Source organism: Cydia splendana, chromosome 15, assembly GCF_910591565.1.
Source record: "Cydia splendana chromosome 15, ilCydSple1.2, whole genome shotgun sequence".
Classification (NCBI taxonomy): domain Eukaryota; kingdom Metazoa; phylum Arthropoda; class Insecta; order Lepidoptera; family Tortricidae; genus Cydia; species Cydia splendana.
Genome location: NC_085974.1, coordinates 11361865 through 11386026, shown reverse-complemented (window position 1 = coordinate 11386026; position 24162 = coordinate 11361865). Strand labels below are relative to the sequence as shown.

General features: G+C 38.7%; 2 protein-coding genes across 2 annotated transcripts; both read left to right on the top strand.

The window, feature by feature from the left end:
• The first annotated feature begins 95 nt into the window (after positions 1-95).
• LOC134797640 (ATP-dependent DNA/RNA helicase DHX36-like) lies at positions 96-8204 on the top strand. Its single transcript, XM_063769972.1, has 12 exons — positions 96-335; positions 759-1745; positions 2121-2290; positions 2830-2992; positions 3242-3515; positions 3917-4379; positions 4817-5047; positions 5328-5506; positions 6027-6351; positions 6434-6690; positions 7295-7475; positions 8053-8204. The coding sequence occupies exons 1-12, from the start codon at positions 132-134 to the stop codon at positions 8192-8194; spliced, it is 3576 nt and encodes a 1191-aa protein (XP_063626042.1). The 5' UTR covers positions 96-131; the 3' UTR covers positions 8195-8204.
• A 2446-nt stretch (positions 8205-10650) lies between these two features.
• LOC134797639 (ATP-dependent DNA/RNA helicase DHX36-like) lies at positions 10651-24090 on the top strand. The gene is made up of 12 exons (XM_063769971.1): positions 10651-10907; positions 11765-12457; positions 12791-12960; positions 17945-18107; positions 18596-18884; positions 19286-19748; positions 20308-20538; positions 21095-21273; positions 21665-21989; positions 22474-22730; positions 23221-23401; positions 23927-24090. The coding sequence occupies exons 1-12, from the start codon at positions 10752-10754 to the stop codon at positions 24039-24041; spliced, it is 3222 nt and encodes a 1073-aa protein (XP_063626041.1). The 5' UTR covers positions 10651-10751; the 3' UTR covers positions 24042-24090.
• Positions 24091-24162: the final 72 nt, after the last annotated feature.

Below are 24162 nucleotides of genomic sequence, written 5' to 3'. Positions count from 1 at the left end.
AATGTACTTGATTGTGTCGAGCGGTAGTAGTCAAGTTTGAGATTGACAGTTCAACTGTTCAACACTTTTATTTTGTTCTAGTTCTAGAGTGTTAAGATTTCGTAAATTTGGATTGAATCTTTTAATTGAGTATGGGAAAGAAAACTAAGCAAATGAGGATAGAAGCCAAGATCAAGAAAGTAAAGAATAAACTAAAAAAGAAAGTTAAGGGGCAAGGAAGCAGGGGAAGATATTTTAAATTGTTTGATTCAAAAAATGGAGAAGATGACCATGACCCTCAAAAACAAGATTTACCAACCAGTGGAACGAGAAATTCAAATGTAAAGAAAACTTTGGTATGTAAAGTATGTATTTATATTCTAGTAAATCTCCCGTGCACGGGACGGGACGGTGCGCGAAGCCGAAACCAACACGTAGAGGCCCTTTAGAATTAGGTACCTATACAAGATTATTTTTCCGAGTTTTCCGATTTTTATTTTCCAATCATCTCTATATTTTTTTGTCAATTGGTATGGCATAGGATAATAATATCCATAAAGATATAATTTTATCCTTTGGACTTTTAAGTTTATTTTTATTCAGTTTTTGTACTCCTTACATTTAATTAAGATGTTGAAAAAGACCCCTATGTTGTGTGTGCAAGCGTCCCATCCTAAATGACTAGGATACCATTGTTCAATGTGTCGAAAGAGATAGATATCAATAATAACTGTACTCTAATAAATTACAAATTTACTTATTCTCTTCTCCTATTGTAGCCACAGGTTGTACTGGATATACCGTTGGTTGTTTTAGCCCAAGTAGTATCAGACATAAAAGAAATTGAAGATCTAGCTGAAAAAGAGACAATACCTTTAAATTCAGCACAGTCTTTTCAAAGGAAAATCCTAAATAAGAAGCCTAAATCACAAGAGTCTCCACCAAGTGGCTGGATGTTGGGTGGATTAAAGCGCACACCAGTAAAAACTTCTGATTTCATACCGATAGAAACTAAACGTCAAATAAAATCTAATTGGCCTGTCAGGTCACAAATACCAGTTGAGACAAAAGTAAAACCTACACCAGTGGAAAGTCTTGACTTTATTTCATTTAAATCTGAAACAAAATGCAAAAGCCGTTCTGAATCCCCACTGCCTAAGAAGGCTGATATAAAGCCTCCACCAGCAAAATGTTCTGATTTTATTTCTTTTAAAACAGAAGGCACTGTCGAGGTTCCAACCATAAAAATTGAGAACAATGGGGAATATGCCAATGAACCTAGCCCTTCTACGTCAAAGTGTACAAGTATCGATATCAGAACAAAATTTATTAAAATAAAATCTGGTGACACAACAAAAACAATGTTACCCAAATTTGAAAATGAAGATATCAAAACAGATGTCATTTCCGTTGAAACTGAATCAGATGAAGTGAAATATCTTCCAAAAAGACAACTACTCTTAAGAGGCGGTGAACATTACAAATATGGATATAAAGACATTATAACAGGGACGTTTGAAGAGAAATTAGATGAAAGCCTTTCTAAAAGTGCATCTATTTCTACAAAAACAAAGGGAAATGATTGCTTGAGTATTGCTTTACGTGAGGAATTTCAGGATATGATCACAAGACCACAATTTAAAGAGATGATGGTGTTCCGTGAGCGACTACCCACATTTAAAAGATCTGCAGAACTTCTAAATATTATCAATAATAACCAGGTGGTTGTGATAAGTGGTGAGACAGGTTGTGGGAAATCAACACAGGTAACATTTTTATTTTGTCACATGCTTTCCCCATTACTTATTTTATTAATATAGGTACATGCAGATACGTAATTAGAATCATAGGCTATAAGGTCCTAAATAGGTCAACAGAGGGCCTACCGCGAAAAACTAAAATTGAAATTTTGTTATCTGCCCCTCTATCACTCTTCCATATTCATGCGATGGAGAGATTGACTGAGTGAGCTATCAGATACACTCAAGCAAGAGCAATGGAACTGTGTCATTTTACATGAAGATTTCTAAAGTTAATCATTGTCATTGTTCTTAAGATTTTAGCTAGGTTACCCTACCATTTTTTGTTTTTAAAAATATATGTGTAGTTTGTTATGTCTATGCAAATTTTCCTTTACTTAGGTGCCACAGATTATCCTAGACAATGCCCTATGCCAAAACCAAGGTGCCTATATACACATATTAGTGACACAGCCTAGAAGAATAGCTGCTTCCTCATTGGCCAGCAGGGTTGCCCAGGAAAGGGCTGAGAAACTGGGCAATTCTGTTGGATATGCCATGCGATTAGAGAAGTAAGAGATTTTATTATAACAATCAGGTTTTTAATTGGTAGAAGCAATTTATCACAAGCACAGTCACAAATTCACAATCGTGACTAAACATGCAAAATGCACTACTACTAGGTATATATAACTAACACTCACGTTAACCTAAGTGCTGACACTGCTGACCATATATTACGGCACCTTAAACATATTGAAATTAGTTAACAAGCATTTAAATTACATTAATGACTAAGTAAGCAAAACTTAGTCACTCAATGACTAAGTTAGCAAACACATGCACATGAAACATGCTTGTTGTAATTTTAATTGATTGATACCTAGGTTCGAGTTGATTGAATAAAAAAAATATATGGGTCGATAGGTCCCAAAACTTCATCTTCTTTCTAATCAGCTCATAAAATAGGGATGTTAAAAATATGACATTAAGACATAGGATTGTCAATTTATGCGTACTTACATTTACTAACTTGATTAATAGTGTTTAGTGTTAAGACCTACAAAACCTTTCCAAAATAAGATAAAGTCACAATATACTTTGTGTTTAGATCAGATTGCAGACCTCGTGGGAGCATCAAGTACGTGACTACCGGCATACTCCTGGCTGACTTGGAAGTAAATCAGGGTTTAACTAACTTTAGCCATATCATATTGGATGAGGCTCACGAGAGGAATAGCCATTTAGACTTATCTATGTGCATGTTGAAACAGGTATAGAACTTCTGCTCTCTAATATCTCTCTTAATAATAAAGCTTCTTCTGCTCTCTAATCTCTGGTTAATATCACCCTCATTTAATGACTGTACACAGAGCAGAGATATGTGGTAGGCAGCTACTTCTTAACCTTTGCGTACGCTTGCTACGCCTTTTTCTTTTCAAGTGATATTCTTGATTATTTATTACCAAAACTATTTTTTGACCAATGTCACATTATTATTTACCTTAACACTACTTACTTAGGTACTTGAAAAACGTCGTGACTTAAAACTTATCCTGATGAGCGCAACGATCGACAGTTGCCGCTTACGCACTTACTTTGGCAACTGTCCCGTCATTCACATTGAAGGCCTGGCATACCCAGTGAAAGATTTTTACATAGAGGATATTTTGACCATGACGGGATACAGACTGCCGCCAGCCAAGCGTGTTAGTGACGAAAATGACAAGAATGGGAATCAAAAGAAATCGGACCTAACTAAGAAGGAAAAAGATATTAATTATAAAGCTGAAATCGGTAAAAATACCTACTTCATTCGTGCAGTGGCGGATTTGCCTTAAGGCTTAGTAGGCCCGGGCCTAGGGCGGCAAATTGTGATATAAAATTCGCTCATGATAAGAAATAACTTAAAATGTAGTCAATAGGATGGTTGTTGCAAAAGGGGCGGCTATGGGGCCTGGGGCCTAGGGCGGCAAAGACTGCAAATCCGCCACTGCATTCGTGTGACTTGGAAAAAAAACGAGGATCACTTACATAGCATACAGTAGACTGAGTAGACTAGAAAATAAATAAAGTCGTTTTCACACTTTAAGGTGGGAGTAGAAAACTTTCATCTAAGTATAACTAAATACAAATACAATAATTATAATAATATAATAATTATTCGTGTTTTTCCTTACTTAATGATTTAATTGTAGATCCCTGGCTGCGAAGCTTCAACGGTAGATTGGATCAAGATGTATATAACACACTCCAAGATCGAAGAATGGAAAAATTAAACTTCGATATAATTATCGACCTTTTAGTCCATATATCTAGGAGTCCGGCAGGTGCCGTGCTAGTATTTTTACCCGGAATCAACGATATATTCAAACTAATGCGAATGATGAACGAAAGTGAGATGTTCCCCTATTCAAGTTATCACATTTACCCATTGCATTCGAAATTGCCTACAATAGATCAGCATAAGATATTCAAGAGGCCACCACGTCACATTAGGAAAATAATAATAGCTACGGATATAGCAGAAACGTCTATCACTATAGACGATATAGTGTATGTTGTAGATTGTGGCAGAGTAAAATTGAAAGGGATGGATGTGGAACGCAACATTTCGACACTAAAGACTGAATTTGAATCAAAAGCTAATTTAATGCAAAGGTATCCTTTTGAACTTAATACTATACAGTTTTCGATAGCGAAATAAGAAGTTAGCAAGTGTAGCAATACACTTTGCATTAGGGTTTACGAATGGCCAGCTAATTGTTTCGACGGTAGTACCTTCTTAAGACAGTTATAACGCATATTCAAACAGTCAAACTAAATGAACGTAGTTATGCACAAAAGTTCCAAGGACCTCCTTGTGTTGTGGGTTGGAACGTTTGTGCATAACTACTTCCAACTATACATTCGAAGAAACAAAATTCGGAATGTGTTTTAATATAATTTTTATTAGTGTGTTATGAATTGTCGCATACAATTGTATCAGCATACAGCACATGCCGAATTTTACATATTTCACCTACTTCATAACATTTTTAAACAATGTCTTAATTCAATACCACATAATCCACATCAGATTGAAACTCTTATTTCAGACGTGGCCGCGCAGGTCGTTGTCAACCAGGCATCGCATACCACTTGATGACGTCACACCGCTCACAAAACATCCCTGAACGTCTCTTACCAGAACTACAGCGATGCAACTTGCTCGAGCCGGTATTGGTGATCAAGAAACTGCGTCTAGGCAACGCGCTAGATGCGTTGAAATTAGTACCAGATCCGCCTGCAAATATTACCGTGGAAAATGCTGTCAGACACTTGCAAAAGTAAGTTAAATACAAAGTTTCAGCCAAATCATTTTACTGACTTAGGGTCGGTTGCACCAAACCGCCTGTCACCGTTAAAGTATTCGCTAAATTTTATTGTATGGGAATTTTCATAGTTCCCTGGTGAGTGATGTTGATCAGTCTGTCAAATGTGGTTGGTGCAACTGGTCCTTAGTCATTAGTCACGGCAATGACTAACTCAGCAAAATAATTTGTTTCGCTAAATGCATGCTTGAAAAAAGTTGGCATTAATATATCTTAATTTGCATTTTTATTTTAGGTTAGGTGCTCTAGATGATGAAGAGCGACTTACCCCTCTGGGCTGGCACCTCGCTCGCCTGCCGGTGCATCCAGCGGCCGGCAAACTGCTTTTATTCGGCGCACTCTTTGGTTGTCTCGACCGCGCCGCCTCCGTCGCCGCCGTCTGGGGCTTCAAAGATCCCTTCAATCTCGTTGTTGGTAAGTTTTGTAATCACGACTAACGACATCTAGCGGAAGTAGTATATTATGGACCGGGACATTAACACTTTATGTATTAACAAACTTTGGTCAGTCGCGCGTAAAAAAATTAGCATTTTATAATTTCTAACAGGTGTTAGGATCTGGCTCCCATTAAAATTTAAACTTTGGCTTAAAATACCTATCTCTCGCTCTGAATGCTTTCTTTATTATTATACCCAACTTCCTGGAGATATTGCTATTTGGAGGATATCTTCTTTGACCCATTTATATAAATACCTATTTTTCTTCTTATTTTTATTAGAAGCTGTATAGGTATGACCAATTAAGCAAAATTAATGACTACTCTGAAACTACTGGGTCTAAAATTTTGAAAAAAATACACAATATAGTACTTTACCTATAGATGACAGGAAAACCTATTAGAAATGTGCAGTCAAGCGTGAGTCGGACTTATGTACGGAACCCTTGGAACGCGAGTCCGACTCGCACTTGACCGGTTTTTTTATTATTATTTTAGGCAAGGAACACGAAGTAAACCAAGTAAAGCGCAAGTTGGCTCTAGGAGAACCTAGCGACCATGTTGCTATATCAGAAGCTATTATACAATGGGAACAGTTAGATCGTGAAAATCAGAGTCGGTTCGCTCATGAACATTTCCTCTCGGAGAACACACTGAAACTGATATCGCAGATGAAAGGCCAGCTGTGTGGTAATCTGCGTCAAATGGGGTTCTTGGCATCGAAGAATGTTCGCGTATCGTGGGAGAATCGAAATGCAGACAATCTGTATATTTTCAAAGCGATTGTAGCTGCGGCGGTGTATCCTAATATTGCTATTGTTAGGTAAGAGTCTTGACATAGATAATTGTACGTCGGAGCTATTCATGCTGGGCTTGGAATACTTTGCATTTTATCATTATCACAGATGGACAAACCTGCAGAACCCGCGTAAACAAACCAGACTCAACGTATTAACACCGGAAGATGGGACAGTCCAATTGCATCCGAGCAGTATGATGTTGGTTCCACTACGAGGCCCCATGGTACCGCTGTGTAACAAGCCCGGGGCAAATTGGTTGGTGTATTGGATGAAACAGAAATCTTCAGAATTGTTCCTCTTCGAAGTCACGTTGGTGTTCACTTTGCCTTTGTTGTTGTTTGGAGAGTTGACGGTTAGCGAAGGTAAGTGAAAAAGGTGACGCCCACACTTTTAACTGTTCGTAAACCTTATTATATTACAAAAGGCATAAGGTACACCGATGGACAGTAAAGAGTGTTGCTGTTTGTACGAAGGTGTTTTTTTTTTACAAATATGTCTAACTCTAGGATATTACTGTTTTCACATGGTGAGTTTTTTTTGAGCTATCGATGTAATTCTAATCTAAAGACTACGTCAGAAACACTACGAGCGAATTCACTCGTCGCTGATGCTGGCAACATAGACCAGCATACATTTATTTGAAAATAAAATATATACCTACTTAACATAGAAATGTTTATATAGTCTTCGATTAAATGTAGGTATATAAACACAGTACTTATTTTAAGAAAGCGTTATATTTTGCTTTGAAAGTTTCAATTTATGACTAAGTAGGCAAAATTATTTTATTGTGTACCATGTGTGCCAAAAAAATCCTAGTTTCAGTAAATTACTAAACCTATGCCTACCTCTCACTAAATTACTTTTATTTTACTTACAATATTACAAATTACAATAGCTATCTGGACTGAAAACCATTACCTTGCTTTTTTCGTCAGGCAGTTAAAATAAGCATTTACATTTCAGTGGAAGATTCTCCTGAAGAATGTTACTTGTCAGCGTCGACGGTGAAAGTCCGCTCTCTGAAGGGAACAGCGGATGTCATCTTCCGGCTGAGGACCTTGCTGGACCAGGTCCTGGCCTCCATGGTGACCGAAACCAGCGATAGGTCTACACGTTATAGTGAATTTGATAATTTAGTTTTTAAGTAAGTAAACAAGATTTCACTAAAATGCTATTACAAAGGCTGCTTATCATTGGTCAAACGTCTGTCCCAAGTCTCTTCCGATCTCATATAGAAGAGAGAAGGGACCATAAACTTTTCTTCGAAGTAAACCACTGGTTTACTGTTACAAGTAACATCTGTTTCAATATCACTCACTTTTCCCTTTCCCTCACTTGGTACGTAAGGGTCTCCCCAAATATATCGACGCGCATTCGGCAAAAGCCGATAGGAAAAAGCTTTATGTCCGAGCAATAAGAGCGAAAAAGCCGTCGACGCGTTCGCAGGCGCCGCGCCGGCCGATGCGAGTCGAGCCGAACGACGACTTTTTAGCTCTTATTGCGCGGACATAGAGCTTTTTCCTATCGGATTTTCCCGATTCCGCGTCGACATATGTGGCGGAACCCTAATTCACCTTGGCAACCCATGTTAAGATGTTGTGCCTCTGTTGTGCAGTCTTAGTTTGAATCTCGTATCATTATAAGGCTAATGAATAAGATCTCTGCAATATCAGACCTTATTTCGCTTCAATAAGGTTTACTCTAACAAAACAATTTTTCAGGGCTGTGATAGATCTCATGACATTAGAAGATGAGAGACCAGAGGGCTTGGAGGATGAATTCTCAGATTCCGATAGCTCTGATTGTGAAGTCGTATGCGACATGAAGCCTGAAGATCGTTACCCTATTATTGTTATTGATTAAATGTGTTTAAATATTGTATAGTGGATTTTATTTGTCTGACATGAGGATAATTTATTGTATGTATTTACTCTGGCAAGGCAATTTTGCCACTAAGTCCAGAATACAAATCTACTCTCCCCAAACTCATCCCTATATATATTTCAAGTATGATGATTTTCCCTACCTACTTATGCTCCACTCAACTCAAGCTACTCTTGCCAGTCTTGCCTAACTATTACGCCTTGAACTTAAAACATCTTAAATGCCTCATACACGCTACTTAATTTTGTCCTAACTAGGATCTTAAAAACTTTTTCCAGTTAGTAGGTACTTACTCTAATCTAATTATTAAACGCTGTTACAAAGATGTGTGAAGCGTTTCACATAGGTACTAAAAACAAAATGAACGGCTCCTAAATTAAAGGCCCTTCCTGTGGTTGCCAATCTCATCTAGCTTCCATTCCAGTAGAATCTGCAAGCAAATGTCCTTGTTTTTATTTCTTCGTCCACTCCATACAATTATTAAAACTGCGAAAAATTGTCCCGTCTGGATACTCCTTAAACATGTCACGAAAGTCGAAGTTTTGTTATGTGCCTCTTTATCACTCTCGCGTATTGGAGCGATAGAGAGGCAGATAACGAAGTTTTCGATGTAATCTCTCTCCGTAAAATGGAACTGCACAAGATTGACAGTGACATTGACATTTCATTTTTCACTTGCGGGAAACACTGAAATATGAAACCTATGGAAGTGAAACGTCAACGAATAATGCGTGCCACTGTGACGTCATCTTAGAACTAAACATGGCGGTTTTAGTGCTGCCCAGAAGATTTTTACTGTTACTAGGTTTTATCGATACATCGATAACTTTTTAACGTTCTCGGCTCATTTTATTTAAAATACTAAGTATGTATTATTTGTGGAGTTTATGTTTTAATAGGAAGTAAGTAAATAAATAAAAATTCTTTATTAGTATATTGTTATGTGAAAAGATACTTTGATTGAGTAAGATGTGTGGAGTCTAGGACAATTTCGTGCTTCAAATTTGACAGGTAAACGAGATGACGCTGTACTACTCAATACATATTGCGATTTTTGCGGTAACTCTGATTTTCAAAAGTTGACGTTTGACAACTTAGTGACCGCAAAACACATGGCGCAGTACAGCGCCATCCGTTTTGGATGTCAGAATAAGTGTACGTGTTTTTCTTGGACTTTACCTCTCCATTACAATCAATTTTGTTGTGTTGCTAACCCTAAAGTCTGTAACACACTACCGCACTGCACCTCGACCTTGGTGCGCCGTATCTATAAGTGAGAGCGATACAAAATTCAAGCTTATTAAGCGATGGGTGAAAAAAAAAACAAAACACCTTCAGAACATTTTTTTTATTACAAAAATAAGGAATGACTTCCGCTCTTCAACTTCTTCAACATTTATTCAGCAAATAGGCCACAAGGGCATTTTTATACGTCAACATTGAATTTACATACAAGCAAAAATAATAACAATACATTAACCATTTTATAAATTACAACTATATGTAAGTATATGGTCTCTTAATGTCGAATTATATAAAAAAAATATAATAATGATATAAAAAAGCCCGCAGGGCAGCTTGTGGAGTAACGACCCCACGGCCCCGAGTTACCCTAGTGCTCCCGAGAGTCGGTCAGGATCTCCATCTCCAGACACTTTCTTTTTATGTTCATTTCTTGGTAACCTATAAAAAATGATTTAATTATTAAATTAAGATAATTTAGTTGGTTTGAAGCGGGGTAGCATGATAAAATAAGAAAATATAAATAGGCAATCATAATATATCGATATCAAAGTCGATAAATAAAGTACAACCCTAGCTGAAATGTTTACATTATTTAAGCGTAAAAATATAGTTAAATAAATCCAATCACTTCATGATCTATAACTGCACAGAAGAACCTTGCTATTTATAATGTGAAACATCCTTACATTTCCCAGGAACATTAACAATAACCAATATTTTTCATGTAAATGATAGCGTACCTGTGTAAGGTTAAAGATGGCAAATTTGGTGGTTTTCTTATGCCGCACCCTAATACACTACACACTGGCATATTCGCGACGTAATTATTCACATTTGGCTTCAATTATTTTCAATCACAAGCAAAATATTGAAAGATAATTAATAATTTTAATTTTCACCACGACTTTTTGACAGGACAAGTACCGGCTGAACTGACAGACAATGACATTTGCGTGACTAAACATGGCGGATTTTCGGCCGCATTAGGTATTTACGTATTTTCATGGAACAATTTATGTACGTACTGAATTACTGTCATCTTTTTTTGCTATGGGTTACAGTGCTGAGTAAAAACGAGACAGATATATATTTATGTGTGTGCCGTCAAAATGGGTGCTATTTCTATAAGCAATTGTACGTATAGAACAATATGTCTTGTCCCTATTATATAGGTCCATGGCGGGAAATCGCTGTGAAATAAAATTGCGATTGTACCTTAAATTAATAAATAAATACTAGTAAAAACGGCATTCAACGTTTCTATATTTAGTATAATCTAGTTTAATTAAAAATGTCGAACCATTGGCAACAAGGGCGAAAAAACAAATCATGGGGAAACTTTAAAAAAACGAATACACATCCACCAAATTTAAAAGGCAAAGCAATTGGATTATTCTACAGAGATCAAGCGGCGAAAAGGAATGATGGGAAGAAGGAACGCAGGGAAGTAAGTTATTTATTCCTCCGTGGAGATCGATATTATTAAAATAATTTTTACACAATTTATAACGTAAAATGTAGCTGTACTTTGCTCCCCACTGGGTAATTCATACTCCAACAGTTTTATACATTATCCTACTAGCCCCGATGCAAATTAGTTCATCTAGTTCCACACAACAATTTTGTTTATTCTAATAAAATTTACACATGAATATGAAATGACCCAGTAATGGGAACCATAATAGTAATGTTTAATCTAGTTTATTTTGATCATATAATAAAATTGCATGAGACTATTATTGCTGAAAAAATGTACTTTTCAAAAACATTGTCCAAATCATATTGTCCTCTCCTACCAGCACTGCTGCATGCATGGGCTCGAAACAAAATTGACAGTACATTGGCAGAGCTGTGTTGCTTTCCCTAGTAATAGCCCTTTTCACATCTGTTATAGTGATTTTTAAACTAAAACATCATTTTTGTACAAACGCGAGAACCTCAAAAAATGGTCTGACTAGACGAAAACATATGCATCGGGGCTCGTATATCACAACCTCATTTAAGTGTTACAATAGTAGAGATAATCTACTTTAAATCGGTGTGATGTATAATTATCAACATACTACAGTATATATATTACTATAACTATGGAGAAAATTCTGAATAAAAGTGGGCTCATTTTACAGTAAATGTTTTACAAAATTTTAAACTCAAAGCGCCACTTGGAGATGTTGATTTAGAATGTTGATATTTCACATGAAAACTACCCCTCCCCCCTGAAAATTGATTGACGATACAGGAATAAACAAAAGTAAAAAAAAAGTTATGAGCTCCACCCTAATCATTATTCTTCTTTTATTATAGATTCATGTGGCCCTGAATATACCATCAGCTGTCATGTATAGATTAGCCTCAGACATACAAGGTATAGAACAATTGGCTCAAAAACAAAATATAACTTTAAGGAAATCTGAAATGTATATAAAAGAAGAACCAATGTCTGACAGCAGTTTTGAGTCTGAAAAAATAGCAATAAAGTGTGAGGATAAAGTAAAATATGAAAATGATAGTCAGGACTTTCCCATCTCTAATGCTGGGCCTTCTTCATCAAAAGAAAGTCCTTCAGAAGGCATTTTTAAAGCTCCCAAAATACCCGGTGTAAAACATCCTCCTGCAGAATGTTCAGATTTCATCCCAGTGGAAACTGAACCAACTGAAGACTATGAAAGTTCCTCGGAAAGAACTCTACATTTGAGAGATCAGTCACATTATAAATACGGATACCAGGACATCATAACAGGCACATTTGATGAAAAGTTAGATGAAAACCTTGCTAAAGGCATCAATATTTGTGCTAAGACACAAGAAAACGATGACTTGAGTGTTGCTATGCATGAAGAATATAAGGACATGGTTACAAGAAACCAGTTCAAATCTATGATGGGTTTTCGTGAGAAACTACCAACATTTAAGAAGTCAGCAGAACTTCTAGAACTTGTCAATAATAACCAGGTGGTTGTGATAAGTGGTGAAACTGGTTGTGGAAAGTCTACACAGGTAATAATTGTTCATATAAATAATTTACACACAACACATTATTTAGCTAAGCTGCTTATTTCATGGCATGTTTGTTTCTCTTTCTGTTAATATTTAATAGAATAGAAAATTAATAGCTAGTCAAAAGTCAGTACCTAAACTAAAATGAGATGTTATCTTTTATTTCCATAGTCTTTTAAACAAGTTTTGTCCCTAGAAAAAGCAGCATAAGTACAAAATTAGTAGCCGTTAAACCATGTTTAAAATCACATTATTTAGTTTTGTGCCTTAGTTTTCTTTCTAGTGACATCATAAATAGTTAGCCAGACTATATAACCGTTCTCCCTTATTCAGGTGCCACAGATAATTTTAGACAATGCCATACGCAAACACCAGGGTGCCTACATTCACATATTAGTGACACAGCCTAGAAGAATAGCTGCTTCTTCATTAGCCAGCAGAGTTGCTCAGGAGAGAGCTGAAAGTCTGGGCAATTCTGTTGGGTATGCCGTGCGATTAGAAAAGTAAGATTTTTTTTTAATTTTCCACTATCCTAAATAGTTTCCTTCGTTTCAGTAGCCCTATGCAGAAATTACCCTCAGTTGGTCGCCACATGAAAACAGTAGTGGTTGCCTAGCAGCATATTTTGCTACTAATATAACTCACGGTTTAGGGGTCCAGGCACATGCTCTGGTCCAGGTTCGCGTTGACAGACTGCTTTTCACAACTACCTCACTTTGTACACAAATGTCAAAGTCTACCCTCATTGTCTATACATAACATACCTCCCCCATCAAGAGAGTTCACTATTTTATAAAGTTCACTAACACTATTTCCTAACCCTACACTATGCTACTGTTACACTACTTTAACACTTCTACTATTCCTCCTCCGTCTCTACATCTCTACATTCAGACAGCTCTGACTCACTGCCGTTGTCGCTATCCGCTAGGGCTATTCTCTTATAATCGGGTGAGTCTGGGGGTGTGGTCTGTCTAGCACGCTTGTGGCTGCTGGATGCGGTATTTTGTGGGTCTCCGTGTATCGTGATGTCCTGGGGTCCGGACGCACCTATGATATCCGCCCAACGATGAGGTGACGGTATCGCAATACGTGTATCCTCGTCCTCGTCATCCGTAGCATCATCGGTTGCCTCAGGAACCTTCCGTTGTCCTTCTCCCCCGCAACCGAGCATTTGATTGATGTGTCGTACTAACAGCTTATCGTTCCATTTCACTAAGTATCTGCAGACTCCTAGTCGCTTTTCCACCGTCGCTTTCAACCAGCGTGGTCCACCGCAGTAGTTCTTTACGTACACTGACTGTCCAGTTTTAAACTCCCTGTTTTTTGTCTCGCTATTCTTCTCTATTATTTTTTCCTTATCATCACATCTGAAAGACAGGGGGTTCAATCTATCGAACTTTGTTCTAAAGCGCCTGTTGTTCAGGAGCTCAGCCGGAGTTTTATCATTGACGCTATTGGGTGTGGTACGTAAACCATACAGTATCGATGGTAATCTCGCTTCCCATGGCCCAGATGTCATTTTCCTTAATTTAGCCTTCACTGTCTGCACCGTTCTTTCCGCTTGACCGTTGGTCGCAGGATGGTAAGGAGCGGACAGAACTTGTCTGATCCCTTGGGACTCTAAGTATTTCCGGAACTCCTCTGAAACAAAACTTCTTCCATTATCACTCACAAGTACATCGGGAAGACCTTGTTCTGCAAAAACATTCCGCAATATCCTTATTAAGGTAGAGCTACTCATATCTGGTACGATTTTGACCTCTGGCCACTTAGAATAAGCGTCAATTACTATTAAAAATGTCTTTCCTTGAAATGGCCCAGCGTAATCCATATGAAGTCTAGACCATGCTTTATCTGGCTTTATCCAATGATGGGCAACTTTAGATGGCATATTTCGATTTTCTGCACACACGTTACAGCTCTTCACCATGTCTTCAATCTGTTTATCCATCGCAGGCCACCAAAAATAGCTTCTCGCCATAGCCTTTGTGATCACAATACCGTCGTGATTCATATGTAGCTCCTCCAGCACTTTTCCTCGCATCTTCTCTGGTATAACCACTCTATTTCCCCATAAAATGCAATCCTTATACATGGAAAACTCGTCTCGCTTTTGCCAGTAAACCTTATACTCGTCATCGGTCTTCCCGGGCCATCCGTTACGTACCTATCCAATATAATATTTTACTGAGACACTTATCCTTTTTTGTCATGTTAGCCACTTCTATGGCAGAGAACTCCAATTCAATGGGTGTCTCCTCTATTAGTAGAATTCCTAAATAATCCTCTTCCGGTGTTTGTGTACCTGCTGGACCTGGCCATCGACTGAGTGCATCTGCATTTCCAATTTTTTTTCCCTCAACATATTGTATTTCATAGTCATAAGAGTTAAGAAGAAGTGCCCACCTTAACATCCTAGGTGATATAATGTTGGGTATAGGTATCTTTGAATCGAATATCCCCAACAAAGGCTTATGATCTGTCTTGATAATCACTCTTCGACCACTTATAAACTGATGAAATTTCTTCAAGCCAAATATTATAGCAGCTGCTTCCTTGTCTGTGCATAATTACGTTCATGTGCGTTCATGGTTCTCGAGGCAAACATTACGGGTCTGATACTTCCATCAGCCATCTCGTGTTCTAACACTGCTCCCAGTCCGTACTGTGAAGCGTCACAAGATAAAATAAGCTTCTTTTTCACGTCATAATGCACCAGAGTATCTTTACTGGAAAGCATTTGCCTTAGCTTTTCGAATGAATTTTGATGTGATTTTCCCCATTTCCATTTTGCGTCTTTATCAAGTAATCTGTACAATGGCTCAGAAATCGACGCCTTGTGTGGCAAAAATCTATCATAAAAATTTATCAGCCCCAGGAATGCTTGAAGCTCCTTTACGTTACGCGGTGCTGGCGTCTTCTCAATCTCACGAATCTTCTCCTCGCAAGGATGAATACCAAATTCGTCAATCATAAAACCTAAAAACTGCACACTCCTGGCAGCAAATTTACATTTGTTTTTATTCACTCGCAATCCAGCTTCCTGTAACTTCTGAAGCACTGCCTCGAGCCTCCTATTGTGTTCTTGCACTCCATTGCCAGTCACCACAATATCGTCCAACAGTACGGCTACCCCAGGGATACCAGCCAATAGCGTCGACATGAGTCGTTGGAATATGCCAGGACAAGCCTTTACCCCAAAGGGTAGTCTCTTCATTCTATACAACCCCTTAGGAGTATTAATAGTTAGCAAATTCGCTGTCTCCTCATCTACCATAACCTGGGTGTACGCCCGTTCCAGATCTATCTTTGTAAATAAAATTCCCCCTTGTAATTCCGCAAAAGCTTCACTGAGGGTAGGTAAGGGGTAAGTGTCAGTATCCGTCACGGCATTCACTGTCGCCCTATAATCCCCGCACAGACGTACCTTGCCATCTTGCTTAAGTACTGGAACTATAGGTGTGGCCCATTCGGAATGTGCCGTCGCCTCCAAAACGCCTTCAGCTTCTAGCCTATCCAACTCTTCGTAAATTCGGCCTTTTATTGCGAATGGCACCGGTCTGCTCTTAAAAAAAACAGGCTTTGCCCCTTCTTTTGGCCTAATACACACTACCGGCCCCGTATATTTCCCTAATCCTTCCTGAAATACTCCTGCATAGCGTTTCTGTATCCCTTTCAGTGTAGTGGCCAATTCATCACTGTCAACCTTTACACTATGTACTCCTTCGACATGTATCCCTAGATCCTGGAACCAATTCCGACCAATCAAGCTTGGCCCGTTTCCCTTGGCCACAACTATGGATAAGTTTTTCTTTATCCTCTTATTCTGAACCAAAACTGTCGCTTTACCCATTATACATAGTCTGTTTTCTGTCCATGTCTTTAAAGAAATCCCAACATCATCAAATACTGGGAGCGAGCCCTGCCAAACTATCTTAGCGGTCTGCTCACTTATGAGACTGAAAGCGCACCCGCAGTCTACTTCCATATCTATCCTAGCTCCATTCAGCATCATTTCCATCATATATGCTGGTACTGCACTATCTTGCCTCATATTATTAACTGCAATTTCTTCATATAATCCATTAAAATCAGATTTTGGAGTATTATTTTCTTTTAACTTCAAGCCACAAACCGCCTCGATATGGCCCGTCTTGCCACAGCCATGACATTTGGTCCATCTAAACCTACAGGGGCCTCTATGGGGTCTACCACAACGCACACATGACATCCTTTCTGTCTGCCTTTCATTCCTTTTGTTAGTCAGTTTATTTACTTCCATTGGTACTTCTAAATCACCAGAGACTTGACTAGAAGCCGGAACAATAATACTTGAATCAATCCCTGCCGCCTCATGAGACAAAGCAATCTCACAAGCTTGATCAAATGTCAATGTACTCTGTTGTAACAACTTCTTCTGTACCTCCTTGTCCCTTATACCACATACTAAGCGATCCCGCAGTGTTCGATCCAAATCTTTAAAGTTACAGTCGATGCTCAATTTCCTCAATTGTGCTATAAAGTCCCTAATCTTTTCCCCCCTCTTCTTGATACTTTGTATGAAATTTATAAGACTGGATAATTTCATTTGGCTTCGGGTGGAAATGACTGTTCAACTTACTAACAATTGTTGTAAAGGTAACCTCACTTATTTTAGTTGGTGCTATCAGTGATATAATCAGATCATACAAGTCGGGACCACACACAGCTAATAAATTAGCTTTCTTTTTACTATCATCTTCAATCTCACCTGCCTGCAGACAGAAAGTAAACCGTTCTATGTAATTTTTCCAGCAGCCATGTGCCACATCAAACTCCCCAAACTTGATGCCCATTTTGCCCAGTGATTCCTACTTCTATGCGTTTTTCACTCAAATCACACACTTTACACTGTAATTGCACACTATTGTCCTAGTTTTTCTCGTCGCCACTAATATAACTCACGGTTTAGGGGTCCAGGCACATGCTCTGGTCCAGGTTCGCGTTGACAGACTGCTTTTCACAACTACCTCACTTTGTACACAAATGTCAAAGTCTCATTGTCTATACATAACAGCTACCTTTTTACAAATATAAATACTCAAGCATCGGATCCACCTATTATTTTTTACCGATATGTTCATCTTTGTGTTTATTATCTTCAGTCCAAATAACTACATATGTAATATTTACGTCACCAAAAATGAAAAAATCCGCATCGAATTCGGTCCATCCGTTGGAGAACAGAGAACAGACATTGGCGTAAAACATAGAACACCCCTCTTTTTGCGTCGGGGGCTCGGGGGTTAATAAAATAGGATCCCACTCAGCAGAAGTCGTGCGATACTTTGATTTTCATAGCACCTGGGAAAATCTGAAATAGACAGAAAAAAAAGCACGTAATTTTAATTTTGATGATCATTAAATATAGCACCTTATTCGCCTTATCGCCTTACAGGCATTATAGACTATGATTTGGGAGCTTGATTTTCTTTTCTTTTTCAGAACAGACGCCAGACCGCGTGGAAGCATCATGTACGTGACTACTGGTATCCTCCTGGCTGACTTAGAAGTGAATCAGGGCTTAGCCAACTACAGCCATATCATACTGGACGAGGCCCATGAGAGGGATTGCCATATGGACTTCTCTATGTGCATGTTAAAACTGGTAATTATTGCAATCTCATAAAATAAAACTAGTTGCAATTGACTGAAACTAAATTTTCTTGCTGAAATATATACCATTTGATTAATATATGAACTGGTGGGTACCTATCAGAAGCAGTTTTAGTTAAAGTATCAAATGTATTAACGTATTATCCACCAGACCTAGCATGAGTTGCGTTCTCGCGCACGACTCAATACATCTAGCGCGACTTCAAGTATGGACTCGCGCGCGAGAACGCAACTTATGCTAGACCGCTTATGCTTGCGCTTATGCTGTGTCGAATCTTGCGTTACCTAATCAAATTACGTGAGACTTATTGTAAAAGTTAACAGAAATATAAATACTTAATTGCAATATTTGTTAGCATCTCTAAAAGGTCTTCGTAAATAATATTTGAATTAGTATTAGGCATCCAGATACTTAATAAAAAGAGTAAAAAAACTCATCAGACATTTGATGATTCTTTACATAAACTTTCTATCTCACAGGTGCTCAAAAAACGCCACGACCTAAAGCTCATTCTAATGAGCGCAACCATCGACAGCGACCGACTTTCCGCCTACTTCGACAACTGCCCAACCATGCACATCGAGGGTCTGGCGTACCCCGTACAACCACTGTACTTGGAGGACGTTCTGGCCCTCACGCGGTACCAGTTACCTGCAGATAACAAGAGGAACTCTGGACCCGCTAAGCGGGGTCGAGGCGGACAATGGAAGCAGATGAAAGTTGAGAGGAATCAGATGGAGAGAGATGTGCAGTATAGAGCTGAAATCAGTATGTATATTTTGATATTGTAATGTTACATGTGCATAGAATTGGTTTCTATTCGGATAATATTCACGTATACATTTATTGTACTTCAAATGACAGCAATGCTGCCCCTTACAGTTAAATCATGTTCCCTTGCGTGTTCAAGTTTCTGGAAAATAGAATATTAAACTTGACATGTACATTTCGCGCCAATAACATGGACCTGTGTTGCGCCCTAGCGCCCTACACACACGTTCATGCTCTCTATACATTGTATAAATGTCCGATTTTATTTTGGGTATGATGTATGATTTACTGATCTGCAAAAAATTGGTGTTTAGGCAGCAAAAGTCTAACCTAACCATACAGCAAGGGTTATCTGATTTTGTTTGGCTGACAATTTAATTACTTCCTTTTCATTTTAGGTCCGTGGCTGGAGAGTATAAAGAGTAAAATAGAGAGAAACGTATACGTCTCACTCCAAGACTCAAGAATCGAAGATCTAAACATCGATTTAATTATAGCTCTTCTAAGCCACATATCCAAAGGCCCGCCTGGCGCTGTACTAGTATTTCTACCCGGCATCGGTGATATATCCAAGCTTGTAAAATTGATGAACGATAGTGGAATGTTCCCTAGTTCAATGTTCGAGATATATCCGTTACACTCGAAGCTGCCCACACTAGACCAGCACAAGATATTCTTAAGGCCACCTCAGAATATCAGGAAGATAATTATAGCTACGAACATAGCAGAGACCTCTATAACTATAGACGATATTGTGTATGTTGTGGACTGCGGCAGAATCAAGATGACGGGGTTGAATGTGGAAACAAATGTTTCGACGCTTAACACGGACTTTGAATCCAAAGCTAACTTGATGCAAAGGTAAGATGACAGCAAAACACCTCAAATGAACTTTGTTAGACCTTATGGGGTTGAAATAAGGTTTAAGCATAGTTACTTAACAATTTTGACAATTACTTAAGACAGTTACTTAACAATTTTGAGATCATATCATCAAGTTTTAGTAATTACTAAAACTTGATGATATGATCTTGTCGTCTGTAATTTCCCTGTTGCATCCTAAAGCGACCGAAAACCGTAACCCTTTTGCGAAGGTAAGTCGCCGTCAAAAATATCTATACAGTTTTGCACCTTACTCCTTTCGAGCTTTCCTTTGTAGTACGGTGAAAAATGTAAACATATCTTTGACGTCGACTGTACTAGTTTTTAATACGACTGCCATGTAGCTTTCCAACCTAAACAGAATAATAGGTCTTGATGGAATTGGGGAACTTTCACATCAAGTTCCTGGTGAATCTTAAATGTTACCTATTTTGTACGTTACCTACGAAACACATTTTGGTCCTGCTAAACCATAATTCGCCAATTTGAAGATCGCACATTAACTAGTTTAAAAAATCTGATTAAATGTTATTTTCAGACGCGGCCGCGCGGGCCGTTGCCAACCAGGCATCGCCTTCCACCTCCTCACCTCGTACCGCGCACAAACCATCGCAGACAGACTGCTGCCAGAGTTACAGCGGAGTAACTTGCTGGAGCCAGTGCTGCAGGTCAAGAAGTTGCGTTTGGGAAACGCGCAGGACGCGTTTAAGTTAGTGCCGGGTCCGCCTGCGGAGGTCACTGTGGATAAAGCTGTCAGGCATTTGCAACAGTAAGTCATACAACACTAGAGGTAGGTATAACATAGATTCATCGTCTAGCAAACCCTATTTCAGTCTGTGTTCTGTTTTGCCTCTCAAGGGTTGTTTAATTTGTACATCTCCCAAATTACCACGCCTCACTCAATATAGCCCGACATTACTATATGTAACATCTAACTATAGGGTTACACCATAGACTAGGAATCCTCCAGGCATAGCATAGTAGCGCTACCCCCTCTGCCACTGTAGTTTTACTCCATTTTCTAGTCAAGTGTCTTTGAACGGACCAATCACGGCACGGGACTCGCTCACCTCGTCCCCCGCACCCCTGTATTTTTGACAGCATCGGTTTCATGAAATAATTGCTCTAAGCTCCGTCTAGAGGATTCCTAGTCTATGGGTTACACTGATCTAACTGAATCGGTTCGCAACAAGTTATCGCTGATCACATTGGCAACCTACTTGCCTTTGTGGGGTGAAAAACCAGGTTGATATTGAGTCAGCAACTCTACAAACTACCCGAGCAATTGAACATGACAATAGGCTAATAATAAGTCCTATTTTCAGGTTAGGCGCCCTAGACGGAGACGAACGCCTGACACCTCTAGGCTGGCACTTGGCTCGGCTGCCCGTGCACCCGGCGGCCGGCAAGCTGCTGCTGTTTGGCGCGCTGTTCGGCTGCGTCGACCGCGCCGCCTCCGTCGCCGCCGTGTGGGGCTTCAAGGACCCCTTCATCCTCGTCATCGGTAAGGACCAACGCACTATAATAACTATAGAAATCTGACTAAACCTCGAAACTAACCCCACATATATTATGTTGCGTCGCGAGCGACTCAACTGTACAGCGCGGAATTTGAGAACGCCAAATATAAAGCAGCGGAAGAACAAAATATACACCCTAATTTATAAAAATTACAAGTCTCAAATATATCATTTATGTTCATGGCTCGGTTTTCGGGGGCAAAAACGGATACGTTTTGGAGGTACGTCTAAATTTATACGCTGATTTTATTGTGATTTAATGGTCAGTTTGTATTTGTGCTGATTTATCCTAGCGCCTATATTTTTAATTGTTCCAAATGTTCCAGTTTAGATTGTTAGTCCCACTTAATTGGTAAATAATGATTTATTTTTCAGGCAAGCAGCAAGAAGTAGACGATGCAAAGCGCAGCCTAGCCCTTGGCGAACCAAGCGATCACGTCGCTATATCCGAGGCTATCATACAATGGGAGCGGCTAGACCGTAGAGGGAAAAGCGAGTTCGCTTACGACTATTTCCTATCCTACAACACATTGCAACTGTTGTCAGAAATGAAACAGCAGCTCTGTGAGAACCTCAGGCAAATGGGGTTCTTGACTGCGAGCAATGTTCGTGGGGCTTGGGAGAATCGGAATAAGGATAATCTGTGTGTGTTCAAGGCGATTGTGGCTGCGGCACTGTATCCGAATATTGGTATGGTTAGGTAAGGTTATTAATATGTATTTCATTTTTAGATAGTTAAATAATAATCTGTGTTGATTTAAACCTGTCGGACTGCCTGTCATGTTTTTTACGAGCACTATTAGGTCTATTAGTTTTCGCAAAAAACGAAGTCCGTATTTTGACAGGTTTTCATTGGGCTCAATTTCCAGATATTATGTGTAAGGACTTCGGTTTACATTATTTAAAAAAAACGTACCAAAGTTCATTTAAAATTTAACAGTCGCTTTTGGAGAAGGAAAACTTCTTTGGGAGAAAAACTGTATAAGCTTGAGTCCCTTATAAGCATTGGGCTAGGCCTTGTACCCAGCAGCGGGACGTACCTATACACATATATAATGAATTAATGAATAATTATGATACCTACCTAATTAGATAATGAGTCGTCATGAGATACTCAACTACGAGTAATCTTATACGTTACATGTAAGATTCGTTAGATCCCAATAAATTGTGCTTTATTACAGATGGACAAACTCTCGAAACCCCCGCAAACAACAAAAAATCAGAGTCTCAACGCCGGAAGACGGGAAAATCCAAATACATCCAAGCAGCGTCATGAGTTCCAATTTCAAAGCTGGTGTCGGTCCTCTATGCGACAAGCCCGGCGCCAACTGGCTGGTGTATTGGCTGAAGCAGAAGTCATCCGCTTTGTTCCTGTTTGACGTCACGCTGGTGTACACTCTACCTTTGTTGTTCTTTGGAGAACTGGTTGTGACCAAAGGTTAGTGTAAACCTTAGCTTAGACAAAGAAATACTAAAGCGCGTGAAGTAGAGCGAAATATTTTTTCTAATTTGACAATGATGGCGCGGCTGACTAGCATTTACCACAACATGTAGGCGACAGGACGCCTTACAGCGCCATCTGCTTCAGCTGTCTAATTTGTGGTTACAATATTTTTCAATTATTTATGCGTCTTATTTATATAATTACATTTTCTGGTGTAAGTTTTGTTCATTTTATTCAAAGAAGTTCAAAATATTTATATCTTGTACTTTCAATTTTTTACCTTTTGAGAGCACTTTTCTACAGCGTCGTTGCTTTTGGTATATTCTAATAAAAGAAAACCTCTTTAAATACTTTGGAAATGCTAGAAATTCTATTTTTTATCTGATAGTCTGGTCGAAAGAAAATTTCGAAATTTAAAGTTAAAGGAGTGACTGATTTGTATTGCTAAGTAAAATACAAATTAAAAAGGCTCTATAACTTTCAGTTGAAGACTCTCCCAACGAGTGCTACATGTCCGTGTCCACTGTGAAGGTCCGCTGCCAGAAAGAGACAGCTGATGTGCTCTTCAAGCTTCGGTCCTTGTTGGACCAGGTATTGGCCTCCATGGTGACGGAGACCAGTGAGAGGTCCACGAGGCACAGTCAGTTTGACGAATTGGTTTTCAAGTAAGCTATTAAATTTTTTTTTATCTTATACTCGTACCTTTAACGTTTAAACGAGCAATTCTTGTAAACAAATATGTGTATATTTATTTATTTATTTATTTATATGTATATATTTCGGGGATCTCGGAAACGGCTCTAAGGATTTCGATGAAATTTGCTATATGGGGGTTTTCGGGGGCAAAAATCGATCTAGCTAGGTATTATCTTTGGGAAAACGCGCATTTTTGAGTTTTTATATGTTTTCCGAGCAAAGCTCGGTCTCCCTGATATTAAAACTTAATAGGCAATAAAGATACCTTTTAGGTGTTAAAGGTAGGTTTACTGTTACCTGTATGTTTATACAGGTAGTCTATCTCGCCGAGAGATACCGTCGCGCCAATCATGTGCTTGGCCTACAGATATATTGGAGCGGCGAAAGTGATCAAAAATATCTTAACAAGCACTTTAACGTCTTGATAATAAAGGCTTTGTTCAGATATTTGTGAACTCTCAATTTTTCGTATTTAAGAAAGGTTTAATTTTCAGGGCTGTGATAGATGTGATGACTGCGGAAGACGAGAGATCGGAATACATGGACTATGAGTCGGACTCTGGATCTGATAGCAGTTACCATAACAGACGTTATAACCATTACTATTAGGTTTATATTCGCATGAATTATCATGCATAAATAAATGCCTTTTATGACATTTCTTTTTTATTTGATTTCATTATAAATTCTATTTTTCAACTGGCAACCCCAAGTTTATAAATGTCATAAT